Below are 17,376 nucleotides of genomic sequence, written 5' to 3'. Positions count from 1 at the left end.
CGATTATAATCTCTGTTCTATGATCGTTTTCAGGAAAATTTGTGTTTACAATTTCTCCTCATGTTTTAAAGTGTTTTTATGAATAATTAGAAATTATTTCAATCTTTCTGAAATCTCACTTTCTGTCAGATGATGCAATTTTCTGTGCCTCCCAAAACAGTGAAATGATCCGTTTGTTTTTGTGTTTTTAGTAAATAACACTAAACAAGAACTTTTTTATAATGAAATAAATACATACATGATACATTTTAAACATATATACATACACATGATGTCACACAGCACAGGACCACATTATAAAAGAAAGTAAAATTAAATATAACATAGTTCTTTGTATTTTTGCATTGACATGGATGAAAAGACATCCTCGTTGCTGTAAAGGAATCACTTTTTTAAGTGATAGATGTAAATGCATATTTTTAGCAGAAAATAAACTGCAAGGCAAAATCTCTGTAAAGCAAAATAATTCTCTAGGACCTTCAGTCTTTACCATGGACTACTTTGGAAATCTTTCTCTTTGTACTGATGTAAAATACTGCAGAAACTGATTTTCCTTGATTCCTAATCAGTCGACTGTTTAAATAGAATGATTTGAAATGACAGGTTATTAAGTTGTCTTAATAGTGTGGGTTCCCTTTAATATTAGTTTGCTAAGATCTAAATAAGAAGAGAAGCGAGGCCCCACAACTGAAATGGGAGTTTCTGTAAACCAAAGGGAGTCACATGCAGTGCTTTTTATGAAATAAAAATCTAAACTTATGTACAAATTAATGTGGAACTATTTTGTTTAACAGTCTCTGTTTAGAAAATGACTGCAGATTACATGCTGCACTGGAGCCCTGCAAGTACAGGCCTCTTGACTGAAGTGATCTTCTGCTTACAGCACTCTCTCTAACATTAAACCTCTCAAAGACCCTGCGGGCTGGACGAAGTGGGGAAATTTGGTTGTGTTGTTCATCCCAGAAAACTGCAGCTGCCAGTTTGATTTTATATCTCAGTTACAGTACATCCCACTATTGACAAGGACAAAGCATTAGATCAGACATTCACTTCTACAGGCAGTGAATACTTAATCATTTTAGGTTGAATACCTCTTTACATCTTTTTTTTTCTTCTTTTACAAGAAACCTAAACAATCTTTTTCACAGTCCTTGACTGCAATACGTTCTTATAATATACTCAGTTGGCGCTGGTGGAATATTAAACATAGTTTATTCTCATGATGCACACTGAGGTACACATTTTCCTAATTAACCTTTAAGCTGGAGGGGGTTCTGCTGTCTCATTTTCTGCTCTCTTGGAATCCTGTTAAATTACTACACATTTAAATGAAACAGGAAACAAGCTGACACATAAGTAGACGTCAAGACATTGCAAGTATACTTTTTTGTGGCAAATCTTCTGAGAAGTTTTTGTATCATGTTTTCATTTCACAATGAAAGAGTCACTCAGAAAGGATGACATGAAAGGTGAAGTCTCAGTGAGACTTTATTGTTCAGTAACCTCTTTGTCTTTTTGATCATGTGTCGTCCTTTGTTTGCTTTATGAAAGAATCAGGCTGTTCCACTAGAGGAACTCGGCCTGCGGTTTGGCTGAGAGTTGGCCGACTGTCACCTCTGTGTAGGTGGATCCAGTCAGGATGCAGGCAGTCCTTTGGGGTGTCACATGACACAGAGCTGCATTGTCAGTGCAGTGCAGACACGCCCCGTAGCTCTCCTGCTGTCCATTTGAAAAGCGCGTGGAGACGCTCATGTCCTTGTTGCGCTGTGATGTGGATCCGAATCGTTCTTTCGGCTCGGACTGCGGACTGCCCCTGTACATCATCTGTCGTAACATCGAAGTGTCTCTGTATAAACACTCGCGAAAGTTGGGCTTACACAGGAGGTAGACCATAGGGTTGTAGATGGTAGAAGACTTGGCAAACACTGCAGCAAGGGCAAAAGCAGCGGGAGGAACTTGCGTGGCATCCCCGAAAGCAGCCCACATGGCCACGACAGCATATGGAGACCAAGCAGCCAGGAAGCCTATGCACACTGCTACAGACAGCTGTGGAGAAGGAGCATTCACACATATGCATGCAGATATTCAAACAACATTGAACAAAAAACATGACATGCAAAATTTAGTTTCATGTTAGTGGCAAATTTGTATGAAAACATATATCTTAAGTATTATAACTTTAGTTTTGAATCTATCCATGCAGAAGTCTACATATGCATCAGAAGACTGTACAGAGATAAAGAAAATAATCAATTTAATTTATAACCTTCTAATTATTTATCTTTTCATATCCTACTCAGATCCTGTTAGCTATAAAAGCTATAGTCAGTGGTGCTGAAGCGACACAGCCATAACCTCTGACCTTGACAATGAGAGTGTGTGCATTGGTGCTCTTGGTCTGTGGTGACACATGCTGCTGGACGGCCTGACGTGAGCCCCGCACGGTCAGCAGAATGAAAGTGTAGGAGAGGAAGATGATAGTGCAGGGGACTACATAGCAAAAGAAGAAAAGGCAGATAACATAAGACAAAGCTGAAAGCTCGTAGTTGGGTGCATGCCAGTCAATGCAGCACGCTGTCCCATAAGGCTCAAGACTGTAATGTCCCCAGTGTGCCAGTGGCCCCACAGCAAACACAGATGCGTAACACCAAACTCCAGCCACCAGGAGGTGGGCATGTGACGAGGAGAAGTTGTTACCTGATAAGAGAGGAAATAGAAAAAGGTGCCTTGAAGTTATTATGCTTGTTTTACTCCTGCTGCTGGTTAACTTTCTGTAGCTTTGACAACATCATGCTTATCAATTTATTCCACCCTCACCGTGGTTGGGGACACAGACTTTAAGGCAGCACACTAAGGAAAGCACTGTGAGGTTTGTCAAGCTGCAGAGACCAAACAGCACTCCACACATAGCATACACCTGGCAGATGATTTCTCCAAACAGCCACCTGTACACACAGACAACGAGTAAAAAAAATGTAATAGAGGCAAGGGCCCAGAAAACTGCTCCCTGTTTGAGTGTAACTGTAGAGTCTCAGTCACAGCTTTGGAGGGTCTTTTTTATTGAGTGTTAGGATAGAAGTATAACAACAAGCTTTGGGAAGCCCTCTCCATCCCGAACATAGATTTCCAATATAATTTGTTTATATTTATTCTGCAATCTGATACAGTATTAAGAGTACCTGCTGGAACATGATCCATTTCAGTTGCATTCAGGCATTTAGGATGAAATAAACCATTTTCCAAAATGTTCCCACTTTTCCTCATTCTCATTCTTTCTTGGTTATTATTAATCTCTTCTAACAACAATAAGCCCCTGTTCAAAAACAGAGGTTCAGTTAAGCTAATTTAGAACAATACATTTTAAATCAGGTACATTATTATTACTGGAGGCCATCATGTATCTTGTGTCTGCAAAAGTGTTTGCATTATTTTGTTTTTAAAAAGTATATTTTTGGTTGATAGACGATTTTCTGACTGTTTGCTAAGCTAAATGCACCAAAGGACCTTTGGATATATAACATGGAAGACTTTGTCAATAAAAATCAAGAGACCTCACCTAAATGTGCTCCACCTTAAATGTTTCTTTGTGAGCACTGAAGCTCTCCTGCAGTGCTGGAATTGCTCTTTGCAAGTCAGATTATGATCACTTTTACACGTATGAAATGCATACTAGACCTTCTCCACCTTGTAACAGCAGAGACCCTCGATTTGAATTTGAGTTTCTGGGAAGAGCAACTCACAGGCAGCTAAATCTGGCAACTAAGAATGGTGGTGAGTGACAGAGACCACAGATTTATTTTTGTTTACCGAAATGGTGACATTTTCATGACGTGTACCGCAGTTTTGCCAGATGACCTCTCTTGGGATGTAGCTGTTGAACTCAGGGCAAACTGACAATGCAAAACTCTGTGAGTGTGAAGACAAAAACAAAAAACAAAGCCGAAAGCAAACACCTGGTAATGCTCGTGACGTAACACGTCTTCGTCAGGCTTGGAAACTGCAGTGTCCTCCACTGAAAACGGTTTTGCACTGTTGATTTTCCCAGCAGGAGTTGGAGTTTGAGGTCAATGATGAAAATGTAAGTAGGTATTTAGACAGAGTGACAGAAAGAAAGGAAGTGCGCAAAGATACAAACTTTAACAGGAAATCTGTTAAAAATCATCTTTTATAGATTTTTAGGTTAGACATGTTGTAACATACGCTCACTGGGCATTTCATTTGGTATAACTGTTTAAACTGCTCATTAAAGCAAATATCTAATTAGCCAAATACATGGCAATATGTTGATACATTTAGGCATGTAGGCACGATGAAGACAACCTGCTGAAATTTAAAGTAAGCATCAAAATGCCGAAGAATGCGGAATTACTTTTGCTGGATTGCTGAATAGACTTGTCTGAGAATTTCATAAATTGCTGATCTACTGGGATTTTCCCACACAACCATCTCTAGGGTTTACCAAGCGTGAGCTGAAAAGAAAATATCCAGCGAGCAGCAGTTCTTTGAGTGAAGCCAGATGTGTGAGGAGAATGATGATGTCAAATAACCACTTGTTACAACCAAGGTAAGAGCATCTCTAAAAACACAGCACATTGAACCTTGAAGTAGAAGGGCTAAAGCAGCAGAAGAGGTGACAATTCTGTCTGCTGACAACAGGAGACTGAGGCTGCAGTTCACACCAGTTTACCAAATTTAGATAATAGGAAAATTGGAAAAATGTTGATGAGTCTCAGTTTCTGCTGTGACATATGAAAGCATGGATCCATCTTGGCTTCTATCAGTGGTTCTATTTCATGTCACAAAACGAATCAAACTCCACAGTCTGGTCCTGATGGAGAAGGAAATTGGTGAATTCACATCAGTTTGTTAGGCACTAAATGTGGAAGCCCTTCCACATGGCGCTAGATTGAAAATATAGTTAAGGCCCACAACTACACAAAATGTTTATCAATCTCCATTTTTTGCTATAACATGTAGCTATTTATAGTGAATAGAGAAAAAATGTAATGATTACTGATAAATGAATTTGAAGTTGAAATGAAATAAAAATATAGAAGGAGCTTTTACGATACCTGTGTGAAAACGCTGACGGTATGGCCAGTGGAAGTAAAGTGAGTGTCATCCCAAGGTCACTGATGGAGAGATTGATGATAAAGAACTCTGCTGGTTTCAAGGTTGACCGCTTGTGATAAGCAACAAGTAGCAGTGTGGAGTTGCCTATGATGGACAGTACACCTGTGAAAGAAAAGGAGATTGAGTTGTGCTAAAGATGGATAAAGCATAAAAAAACAGAAAAATCAACACAAATGTTGTGTGGACTCACAGAATAAGCTGTAGACTGAACCCATGAAGATGTCATGCTCCTTGGAGATGGTGGAGGTAAACACAGCAGACGTGTCTGAAGCATTTCCCATCTGAAATGTCACCACTCGAATTAATTCATGGTCAATAAAGCTGAAAATAATCCAGGAATTTACAAAAAGTCAATACTCAACTTAGGATCCTAAAAAAATTAAAACATGCAAAAAGGAAGTATATGTAGTCACTATGTAAAATCAAATCAATGCATACAGTTTTGTTTCTGAAGCATTTCAAACACTGCACACTGTCTGTAGTGCACTGCAAGTTGTCCTACTGCTGTTATTGCAAGAAATATCTGCAGCCTACAGGATCAGATGTAGAAATAAATTAAAAAAGCCGTTTTGAAGAAAAATAATCCTCTGCAAAAGCTGAGGACTGTTCATATTAAACACAAATATCTAAAAAGCATTGACAGATGGAAAGAATTAAAGCACGGTGCCATTTTTAGGATTTACAACAGGGGTACAAGAGGCTGAGGGAACAAAACATGATGGTCTTATGATTAAGACCAAATGTGCTCAGATTTTCTGGGAATAAAAAGCTTGTGAAATTGCAGTCTAAGCATGATTCAGCAAGCACACGTGCAATTGCAATCCAGACACTGAAGTGATCGAAGAAATACATAATGGGCCGAGGTGAGAGTGTGATTCTTTTTTTTTCCCTGCCATGAAACAGTTGACAGGCTCTCCAGGATTTCTAACACATTGTTGGAAGATTCTTAATGGAGTCTTCTCGCCATCACTTGAAAACTGTCAGAGGCATTCATGCTTCTCATATTCTTTAGCCGGTCGGCTTCTTCTTACCCAGCTATTTGCAACTGAGATAATGATTGCTATTCAGTGCATCACTTTGCTTGATAGAAAATGAAAAATACAACGGAAATTGGGAAGGAAAGGATGGTGCAGGGGCGAAATGCGGAGCAAGAGTTGGATAGCTACCAGAGATGATGTAGAGGCAATATTGATGTTCAAGGACTTAGGCAATCACAGGGATGAAGCTTCATTACTATGCAAGTCAGCACGCTAGTCAATGACGAAATGTCCAGTCAGTCTGAGTGGAGGAGACTCAGCGGAGTACAAAGCTGTGACCCATTTTAGTACCACTCAACTCCATGAACTTCATTCTTGTGTCAGCACAATAATGGATTCTCAATCAAGTAAATTTCCCCTCAGGTGTTTTAGGAATCAGTGATGGAACTGGCTTAGCACACGTTTACTATCATTCCAAAGCCTTTTCTTCCCCAAATTAATTACCTTGAAGAAACAATTCTTTGTATTTCTTTCAGCATCTAATCCCCAGTATTGATTAAAAGCAACACTGTTACCACATTAATGATCAGCCCTGTTATTGCTGTGATAGATACAGTTTGTGAGAGCATGTGTTCTGATAAAATGTGTGTTCACACAATACATGTTTTCATCTCATGAGATCTCTTGGGAGGGGAAACTGTCAGGTTTTGGAAGATTTAAAGCTGATATTAATCATAAACTTCCTTTGCACAGATCTGAATGTGCACATGCTTCTCTCTCAAGTGTGCTGGTTTTTAAGCTCAAGCACGCTCACCAAGCACTGACTGAGTTTTTTCTTTTTTTAAAAAAAATTGGCTCTGTAACTGAGAAAGCGTGCATCTTCCTTTTAATTGGATCATAATATGCTTATTTTTGTATTAGCTCCATAATAAAACAAAAGCAGCTTTGCACAGTTCAAATTTCAAAATATGACCCTTATTTATGTTATATTGGGTTTATGTGTAGCTCCTCTGTTTGACACTAAAAGACATTTAAGCTCCTGTCCCTTTATGCCAACTTTTGTCTGATGGGTTGCCCTTCATAAATACGTTTTCAGGTGGGTACAACTTCTTTAAACTGTGTCTGAGATATATTAGAGACATCCATTCTTTATTATATTAAAAGCAGCGGAGCATAGAAAAAATGTGTCATCGTTTTCGAAAAGGCTCCGGGTTCGCTGTCGAAACGGCGTTTTCAAATGTATCCGGTTTGGAAAGCGTTTTCAAAACTCTGCGTTTTCCTTGACCGAAAACGTCGTCTCAGTGTGGATGGAAGGCCAAAATGGAGAGAAAAAGATGCGATTTCAAATGAAAATGTATTAGTGTGGACATGGCCTTAGATCCAAAAAGGTGCTGAAAACATTCTTCAGAGATTTTGGCCCATTTTCACATCATAGTGTCACATAGTTGTTGCAGATTTGTTGACGAGTTTTCTGCTGCTTCAAGGTTTAACAGGTTTTGCATTCAGAGGTGCTCTTTGAGTTACTATTGCCTTCGTATCAGCTCAAGGCAGTCTGGTCATTATCCACTGACATCTAGCATCAACGAGGTGCTTTCACCCAGAGGGCTGCCATGTACTGGAGGTTTTCTCTGTAAACACTAGACATGGCTGTGTGGGAAAAATCCCAGCAGATCAGAAGTTTATGAAATACTCGGATCAGCATAGCGAGTGTGGAAATGAAAAGGGAGCTGTTATAGAAAGATAAACTCTGTCATTGGCCTGCTGTGATAGATTGAGTATTTTGAAGCTGAGTGGGCTATGACACAACTGTCATGTCTCTGAGCTTGCCTGAATAACTAATAATTGGACGCCTTTGATACAGGGGCACGAGGACTTTGACCTCCAGATGATGATGTGAGAAGTGCGCCTTATATCACCTGCTTACCTGACTCATTATTTCATTTTTCAAGCACATGTGCACTCTATCCTTTCCTTCTCTGACCCTGTAGAATCATGTGGTTTACAGAGGATATTTAAAATAATCTTTCTGCAGTTTTACTGCTGTTGTCAGCATGACAAGTTATCTATTAAGTTTGCAACAAGTTTGCCTGAGGCAAGCTATCAAACTGTGAGATTTGCGGTGCCACTGAAAGTAGAACTGTCACTCGTAACCATTAAATGTCTGTAGTCAGCGGAGATGAGCAGCCATTTAAAGGCTGACAGGCATGTCAGCGAGTGAAAGAGCAAAGAGACCACATGCTCAAGAGCAATGGTTGAGTATCTGCATGGTTTCCAGCCAGTCTCAATTTTTGATTTGTGTTTAAATGTTAATCTGTTACCCAGCATTTTCTTTCCTTCAGAGAATGTTACCAACAGAATTCGTATTTTTTATCTAAAGTAAATTACCCTCATTATGAATCAGAAAATGCTTGCGATCGAATGTGAACTGAATGCAAAGTGTCACATTTAATTTTGCATGCTTGGCTTGATTTACCAGCCCTGTCCCTTGAGCATTTACACTGTTTATATACGTACATTTCAAAGCAGTATTGAACAGTTTTTACTTATTTATGCCTTTTTGTGTTAGAAATATGCTTGAACAAAATAACCTGAAAAGTGAAACCAGTGTGGAAGTGCCTTAAGCTTGTATTCCCTCTAATAGCCAGCAGGCACGTCTCCCCTGATTGGAAAAAAATGCCTGGTTGTATAGACGTCTATGGGGAAATGACCTCTGTAAATGAATTCCTAGGGGGTTTATAGTGTCACTCATTAATTTCAGGTTTAACATTATGTTTAGTTTATAAATTATCATCCTTATTAGAGTGAAACAGAAGTGTACAGTGCCATAAAAAAGTATTTGACCCTTTCCTTTTCCTTTCTTTTTTAAATATTTCTAAAAGTGGGATGCTTCAGAACATCAAACTAATTTTAACACTAGACAAATGTAACCAGAGTAAAAATTTTATTTTTTTTTTACCTGGCAGACCTGCTGAATCAATACGTCATCTAAATAGGACCTGCCTGACAAAGTGAAGTAGGCTAAAAGAGCCTTGAGGAAACTGTTTGGTACTGTATAGCTAAATTTGAATTGAATTGAATAGAATTAAAAGATCTCTAAAAGCAACCCATCATACCACAATCTACAGTGAAAAATTTCTAATTCCTTTGGACTCCAGTGAACTATGATGAGAACCATTATCCACAAATGGAGATAAGTTGAACACTAGTGAACCTTCCAGGAGTGGACGTTCTACCAAAATCACTCCAAGCACACGTCATCAACTCATCCAGGAGGTCACAAAAGAACCCTGAAAAACATCTAAAGAACTTTAGGCCTCCCTTGTCTCCTTTTATGGGGAATGTTCATGATACAACAGTACTAAACAAACTGGGCAAAAAATGGCACGGGGGAAAAAACAATGCCGACCAAAAAGAACCCAAAGGCTCGTCTACCCAAGACTTTAGACTTGGGTCTAAAGTCTTGGTGTCTCTTTAGTGTATTAGTCTACCCAAGACTAATACACTAAAACCATGAATTCTACTCTCCACCAGAAAATCCTGAAGGATAATGTCCAGCTATCAGTTTGTACCATAAAGCTAAAGAGGACTTGGGTTATGGACAATGATCTGAAACACAACAACAATTCAACCAAAAAACTTAAATCATATTGAAATCATTTTCATGCCTTCAATTTGACTGAATTACTAAAACAATTCTGGAAAGAAGAGTGGGCCAACATTCCTCCCCAGCGATGTGAAACACTTATTGCCAGGTATCACAAATGTGTGATTCACAGCTTTTTTTCACTGAAGACAAATAGACAGCATAGCACTAGACACTTTCACTACCATTAGGCGAGTGTTTACAGGCAAGTCAGCGTCTTCCATATAAACTATGGCAACTGTACCAACTGACTAGTGACGAAAGCAATTGCAGGGAGGTTTTGTTGTGCAGCACCATATGTCTGTTTGTGACCACTTTCAGCCTCCAGCAACCATTTACCAACCAGACGAGGAATTGATATATTTTTCCTGTTGACTGGTGGGTGCTCGGGCGTCTCCTACTGGTGTCTAGGCCTCTGTGACGGTGGCTCTAGCAGCTAGTTTCACAGATGGCCCATAGCCTCCAGCAACCACTTGCCAATTGGTTGACGAATACACATTTTTCCCTAGCAACTGGTGGTTGTCAAGGACCGCTGACCCGTCTTTAGGCCTGTTTGACTGGTGCCTAACCAGTCAACAAAAAAAAAGAAAAAAGAAAAAAAAAAGAAAGCAAGATTTAGTGCATACAACTCAAACTCTTGTGTTCTAGTTCAGGACAACATAATTATACCACCGACAGCCTCACCCTGCAGCACTCTACCACACTAGATGCTGGAAATCGGTGGTAAAGCCCTTTGAGTTGAGCAGTATTTAAAATCAAAGCAGCAAATATGATGTCCAGCGTGTTGTGTGGCACGTGCCACGACGACCTAGTGAGACCTTTGTGAGATTAAAGTCAACTGTCACCCTCGCTGTGTGGAACTGCCACCTCATCTGAGAGTGACTGACAGTGACAAGCGAGTGCCATCACAGTACAATATTTACAGCAAGTTTTAGCAGCATGACAGCATGGTTGGAGGCAACTCCTTCAAACATTGCCGGGCATACGACATATCTTATGTAACCTGGAGAATTAACGTGATGCAATCTGCGTTCACATGATGTGTTTAAGAAGTCAAGCACTGCATCATATTAATGTGACTGTGAATCAGTTGTCAGCTGATGGTTGTCACGAGTTTGTGAAAAAAAAATTCTTACACATTTGGCTCAATGGAAATTGAACTACAGTTATTACAGTCAATAAGTATGAAAATCTCTGTGAATTAACAATTTACAGTTTTGTATTCGTAGCTTTATTTTTAGGCCAGAATTATACGGGTAAATAAATTAAGCAAAGGGAGATGGCGCATGATTTGATTGTAGCAAAGAGCTTCCGCAGTTGTGGTAACATAGAGGACAGATTGCCATTTAGCTGATTGCTGCTGAGGCAATTAATCATAAATGGTCTGATGCAAGCATGCAATTACAAACTTTTGGTCATGTGACGTGTCGCTCATCCTAATTGGATTAACTTGGCATAAATATTTTTTAATATACAATGCTATAAAATAGCTTTATAATGTTAAGTTGTTTTATAATATTCAGATGGACCTCTGTGGCTATGTGCACATCACCATCTTCATCAGTCTATATCACACAAACTATTGTGTGATTAATCTCTGATTAGTATAGAAAAATAAACTTTTGATTAGGTCAGTGTCATGCCCTCAAACAGCTGTTTTCATTTCCTATTTGCCTTTGATTCTCATCTGCAGTTGGAGGTCAGTCACTTTGTTAAATTATGTTGTATCCAACAGAAGGACTTCACACTCGGGCAACAAAATCCGTCTTTGTCCACACTTATTGATTTTCTGCGAAGAGAGCTTTGAGTGAGCCACAATCACATATGTCTGCACAAGCAACAACGAAAACAACAGCAAACAGTTCATGCATGCAGGCATGAGTGTATCCAGATAAACAACGTGCAGCAAGCGGTTCAGGATCAAGGCAGGCTGTCTTGTAAATGGTCAGTGTTGTGACGGCTTCAACTTGGACCACCAGATAAAGAGTGGTCCATTTGTTACAGAGTGGGATAATCAGGATCTCGTCACTAATCCTGCCGATGGTCCCACAAGTCGGCTGTGAGGTCTGAGCCTTCATCTTCATCATTATTACAGCTGGCACAATTTATTTTTCGCACCCTTGATTTAGTATCTGAAACTTAAATGAATGCCCTTCACTAAATAACCTTTTAACATATCCAGATGTTGTCATGTTAGAGGAAGAATTGCAAGTCAGGAAAAACTACCAGACCTTTTCAAAGGAAAAAAAAGGCGGATTTAAAAGACTAAAAGAAAACAAAACATAAATATATATATATATATATATATATATATATATATATATATATATATATATATTGATCTGTGTCAGCACCTATATCTCGCTGTTCACTGGTAGTAAACACTAAAAAAAAAACAAGCAAAATTTGGGGAGTCACATAAATGCGACATCATTGTTGACCCCCCCTCTTTTTTTCTGTTATTGTCTAATCTCTTTGTATTGCTCTGGAAATGGACACCCCGCGGCTACGCTGCTTACCTTCCAGGGAGGAATGGCTTGTCCTCAATTAAACTCATGGAGGCCAGGTGGAGAGCAGGACACAGCGGAGAGGAGCTTGGCCAGCCACCGAGAAGGAAACAGAGAGTGAAGGAAAAAGAGAGGGGGGGGGGGGGTAAGGGTAGAGAGAGTGAGAGAGGGGAGCACTGGTTCTATTTCAGCCTCACACTGAAGAGTCCGGTTAAGGTATCCTCCTCCCCTTCAGTGACATACACTTGCATGCAGCCGGCCAGGTGGACACATGCTCGCCGCATCTTACAGCATGTGCACTGATCATTATTGTGGGCATTCAACTGATGGAGAACGAAAAGCCCACAGTGACGGCAGGCCAGAGAGAGAATAAAGGGAGAGAGAGAGAGAGAGAGACGGATCAGCATAATACTGGTAAGATCCGAGTGTCACTGATGACTCAAAGTACCGCTCCCCTCCCCATTTCCTCTGCCCACTCTTACTACCACTACTTTTTCCCCACATACCCTACACTTTGGATTATCCTCTCACTTTGCATATGAATGAATCGTGCATGCGATTCAAGTGTGGAAGGTGGGTTTTCCCAAATCAGTCTCCACAGCTGACTCACATGCTGCTGTGAGCTGCTGGTATCAAATTGCTTAATTAATGTGTCTTGAGGTTGGTAGCCAGCAGGAGAGAAAAGCAGCAATTGATTATACATTTATAGGAATGAAGGCAATGGTGTTGTGATGTATTTTCATTCGATTTTGAATTCAATCACGGTTTCATAATTTTGGCTTATAATGGTCTCATGTCATGGTCCCAGTTCAAAGCAAAGAATGGAAGTAGCAACAATGGCTTATGGTGCTGATCAATGTATGTCTGCTGCTGTGCTACTGGCATCTGGAATTTGATGTGTAATTTGTGACTAAAAATGGATTTTGTAGGTGGCTCTCTGTAATTTAAGTCTAAAATGAATGTGACAGCCACTTTAGAAAATAAAGTGTCATCCTCGGTCACACAGTAAATCCAGTCCTGGTAGGGAGCAGCTGAACTCCACCTGAAGCGCTGTGTCATCCCACTTTATCATACCCACCAATGCAGTTTGCTTCTAGCAGCACCACTCCCAGACTGACAGTCATGGAAAGCTGCTTAAGGGAGCGTGGGCTCACTCGCTGAGCTGTGCCTAGGCTGCAGGGCTGTCAAAGCTGTAAAGAGCTGTGCTGTCATATTAATACCTCAGCACAGGGTTCTGGTCCTTCTCAGGCTGCTCGCTCAGACACGTTTAGATGAACTTAGTGTCACAGCCACTGGCTGCAGTAGCATGATGTCCCTTTAGTGTAATATTGGACATGGCAGGAAGTGATCAGAACTGGTGGAAATTATTAGAGATCATGTTGAAAGTGAGCACAGTCACTTTCCTTCTGGACCTGAAGACAGCACGAATGTCAAGTCACTTAGTTTTAAACAATGCTAGATCATGTTTTTATAGTGTTAGGCAGAGATGGGCAGTAACGCGTTACTTGTAACGCGTTACTGTAATCCGATTACTTTTTTCAAGTAACGAGTAAAGTAAGGGATTACTATTGCAAAAACGGTAATTAGATTACCGTTACTTTCCCGTAGAAAGTAACTGCGTTACTAAAACCGTGATTTTTTTGCGAGAATGTCTCATGACAGTGATGTAAGCAAGTGCGACGTTTGTGACAACAGCTGTGTGCAGATCAACAGTGGATCATATATCGAGTGCGGGAGAGAGTATGAGCGTGCAGCGTTTAAAGCGTGGAAGTACTGACCTTGACAAAAACATTAGTGTCCGTTGTGCGTGGGAAGAAAACTTCTTTTTACAGCGAAAAAACCCCTAAACTTCCAAACAAGCACCGAGTGCGCTACAATGTAATGGGAAATTCACAGAGAAACTCGCGGATTCTTCCACTGACCGCTGAGGCACACCTGCACCAGGGTAAACCTCCGCCTACCCTACTCCTGCTTTACAGGTGAAAATAGAGCAAAAGGACCGCTAGTCTTTGACTTTATTTATTTTCTGCTGTGTTTTACTTGCATCTATTTGAAAGAGTGAGTGTAAACACACACACACAAAAAAAAAAAATTATGTGCTGGAATGTGCAGAAAATTGGTTTAAATATTAAACAAATTTCTTCCAGTCAGTGAATGTTGCATATAATTTAATTTTTTCTTGATGCATAAAGTTAAAAGATTAAAACTAATAAAACAAGTTTTAAAAAGGGACTTTTCCATCTGATTACATTTTGTATGATGGATTATGTAGAAAAAGTAGAATTGGGCTGAAAGATCTATCGCTTTATCACCTATTCAGGTTGTAAATCGTGTTTTTAAAAAGTAACTAAGTAATTAATTACTTTTGAAAATAAATAATCAGTAAAGTAACAGGATTACATTTTTGGGGAAGTAATCAGTAATTAGTTACTGATTACTTTTTTCAAGTAACTTGACCAACACTGGTGTTAGGTGGTCCAAAGCTGAGATCAGAAGAGAAATATCAGCATGACAAAATAATATAATACTCAAATAAAAAGATAAAACCCCAAATCTATATATGCACTCAACAGACACTTTACCTTATACAATTTTTGAATTCAATTTAATTTATTTAATTTAACAAAATATGGAGAAAAAAACACCTTGACTATAATTATTTCATTGTATTAATGATACTAATATTAGCCTGGAAAGAGCACAACATGCACAAAAAATATTCATCAACATGTTTACTGTAATGTGCCAGAACTGTGTTCACAACTTATTTCTTTAAAAAAAAAAAACAGTCAACGATAAGGGACGTAGCAATAGCACTTTAATTTAATGAATTATACTTCAACCACTGAAAGGCTCCATAGGACTGTTAACAGAGTTTTGGAGTCTCTCACATATTTTCTGAAATATTTCTTCTGAACAACATGAATACTGAGAATTTATTCTATTAAATTCTCACTAAATCCTCCTGAATAGTACTACTGGGAAAGCAAAATGGGTACTGTTTTTTGGAATCTCAGAATTACATCTGTGCTTTTTGCAGATGATGAGGTTTGATTGGGTCCATCAGAACATGACTTTCAACACGCTCTGAGTGGGTTCTCGGGCAAATGTGTGGGATGAGAGTCTGAGTCAATGGTCCTCTGCTGGAAAATGGTGGATTACTCCACCCTGCATTGCCGCCTGTAAGGTGTTGTACCAGAGTGTAAAAATATACCTGAGCTAGAAAGTGAGCCATAGGTAAGGATTGGAATGGCTGAAAAAATGAGGTTGTTTTACAAATAGTTAAAATTAGTTTCCAATGTAGGGTGGCTGGCCTCTCCTTTAGAGATAGATTGAGGAGCACTGACATCAAGAAGTAGAACTTCTGCTCCTTTGCATCAAAAGGAGGTAGTTTTGGTGTCTCATCAGGATTTGTCCTGAGCAGCTCCCCTTGGAGGTTTAATTGGACACTATCAGTTGGGAGGAGACTCCAGGCTAGGCTGAGAAGGTGTTGGAAGCATCAGGTCTGGGAATCCCTCAGAATCCCTAAAGAAAAACTGGAGGAAAGGAGTTCTGGAATATCCTTCCCCGACTGCTGCCAGCATTACCAGACTTTGTTGGTTGGACGCGCATAGCAGACCATAACTGAAATTGACAGACCTTTCTTGGACAGAGTTAATCTCAATTACTAGATTTCTGTATACTATTAGGAATATAGATAAGAAACAACATTTTTGGTACTGGAAAGCCTTCGTGGTCTCAGTTTGTACTCCGTGTTCTTTTAACCTGTGATGTTTGAGACGACTTTGTTTACTCCTATTAAACAGTTTGCATGAAGAGAAAATGAGGAACTTTGTTTGTCAAACTGCAGTCTCCAAAACATGCAATATTCTCTGATGATGAGTTAGCTTTTTATTTGATTTAGCCAAAACAGAAAGTTTTGGCCAGGACATCCATTTCCTACACTGACAGCTAAAAAAAAATTAAAAAAAATAGAAATTGGTGATTGTTCCCTGAGGCTGAGTCTGCAGACGATAGCCGATGGGTTCCTAGATTGACTCTGACTTATCCTCCACGGAGACACATCGGTATTGCTTCAGGAAAGTCAACATTAAGCCTATTAAAATGACCTTGACCGCTGAAATGAAATGTATTGCTGTGATGTGGGAAAGTGATACTTCACCATTTATTTCCATGTAGGTCAGAGAAATATCCTTTTATATGACATCGTAACTCACTTTAAAAACCCACTTTTTTAATGAAACATTTTTTTTGGAAGGTTGTTGTTTATTACATAAGAAGATAGCTGTTAAATTGAACTTTGTCTTTGGTGAACGGCTCAAGTTCCAACTGTATTTTATCACATATTTAGCAGTGTGGCGGCTCAGTGGTTATGTGTGGCATTTTAATGATATGTTTGTGCTTGTGTTTCTCCCAGCATCAGAGCATGCTGACTAAATACTCACATCACCGTGCCCTTGAACAAGGCACTGCCTTACAGCTGGAGTTGCTCCCCAGGCCCTACTCCTCCTAATGCCTAGCATCGGTTAATGCAGGGAATGAGTTTTCCTACAGCGATCAACAAAGGAATTCTTATGTCCATTTGTTTTTTAAAAGTAAAAGTTACCCACCAAAGTCAGAAAAGACATCACCAACATTAAATCTGACACATAAAATAAATATCAATTTACTACTCTGACAATATTGCTTAAAAGTGGCTACAAATCATTCGTTTTTCATACGTTTCTCTTCCTGGAAGATGCTTAAATCTTCCAGCTCTTGTTAGCAGTGGCAGTTGACTGAGAGCAGAGGCCAACCTTCAGCCCTTTTAAGAGCATGGATTAGAAAGCTTCAGGGTACAGAATTATCTGATAAGGCCCTACAATGTGATTAATTGGTGCTGCTGGAAATTGGTCTGCTTTTTACCAATAAATAATTTGAACGAAAGGAAGCAAAAAGCTTTTACATATATAAAAAAAATCCTTTTTTCTTCCTTTTCACATAGCTGTCAGTCTGATTATTGGATGCTTCATTCTAGACTGAGATGTTCTCAAAAAAGAGAAAATAATAAGAGTATCAAATGATTTCATTTTATTGCCAGAAAAAAAGAAATGAAAGAATAAATTACATAACAGAT

At 39.3% G+C, this 17,376-nt stretch overlaps 1 protein-coding gene across 1 annotated transcript; it reads right to left on the bottom strand.

The window, feature by feature from the left end:
- Positions 1–1,566: 1,566 nt before the first annotated feature.
- opn7d (opsin 7, group member d) lies at positions 1,567–13,063 on the bottom strand. Its single transcript, XM_085144828.1, has 6 exons — positions 12,273–13,063; positions 5,324–5,414; positions 5,073–5,235; positions 2,818–2,945; positions 2,363–2,697; positions 1,567–2,046 (listed from the first exon to the last, which is right to left on the bottom strand). The coding sequence occupies exons 2-6, from the start codon at positions 5,412–5,414 to the stop codon at positions 1,567–1,569; spliced, it is 1,197 nt and encodes a 398-aa protein (XP_085000954.1). The 5' UTR covers positions 12,273–13,063.
- Positions 13,064–17,376: the final 4,313 nt, after the last annotated feature.

The sequence above is a fragment of the Neolamprologus multifasciatus genome, chromosome 20 (genome assembly GCF_963576455.1).
Source record: "Neolamprologus multifasciatus chromosome 20, fNeoMul1.2, whole genome shotgun sequence".
NCBI classification, from domain to species: Eukaryota; Metazoa; Chordata; class Actinopteri; order Cichliformes; family Cichlidae; genus Neolamprologus; species Neolamprologus multifasciatus.
Note: the sequence above shows the minus strand (reverse complement) of the source record. Positions and strands in the feature narration are given on the sequence as shown.

Bases quoted from the DNA above. Each gene is read 5' to 3' on its own strand.
- opn7d (XM_085144828.1), bottom strand. From the start codon at position 5,414: ATGGGAAATGCTTCAGACACGTCTGCTGTGTTTACCTCCACCATCTCC. The intron at 2,698-2,817 runs GTGAGGGTGGAA...CTCTCTTATCAG, and splicing joins AGTCTGTGTCCCCAACCACG to GTAACAACTTCTCCTCGTCA. The intron at 2,047-2,362 runs GTCAGAGGTTAT...CCTTCTCCACAG, and splicing joins CACACACTCTCATTGTCAAG to CTGTCTGTAGCAGTGTGCAT.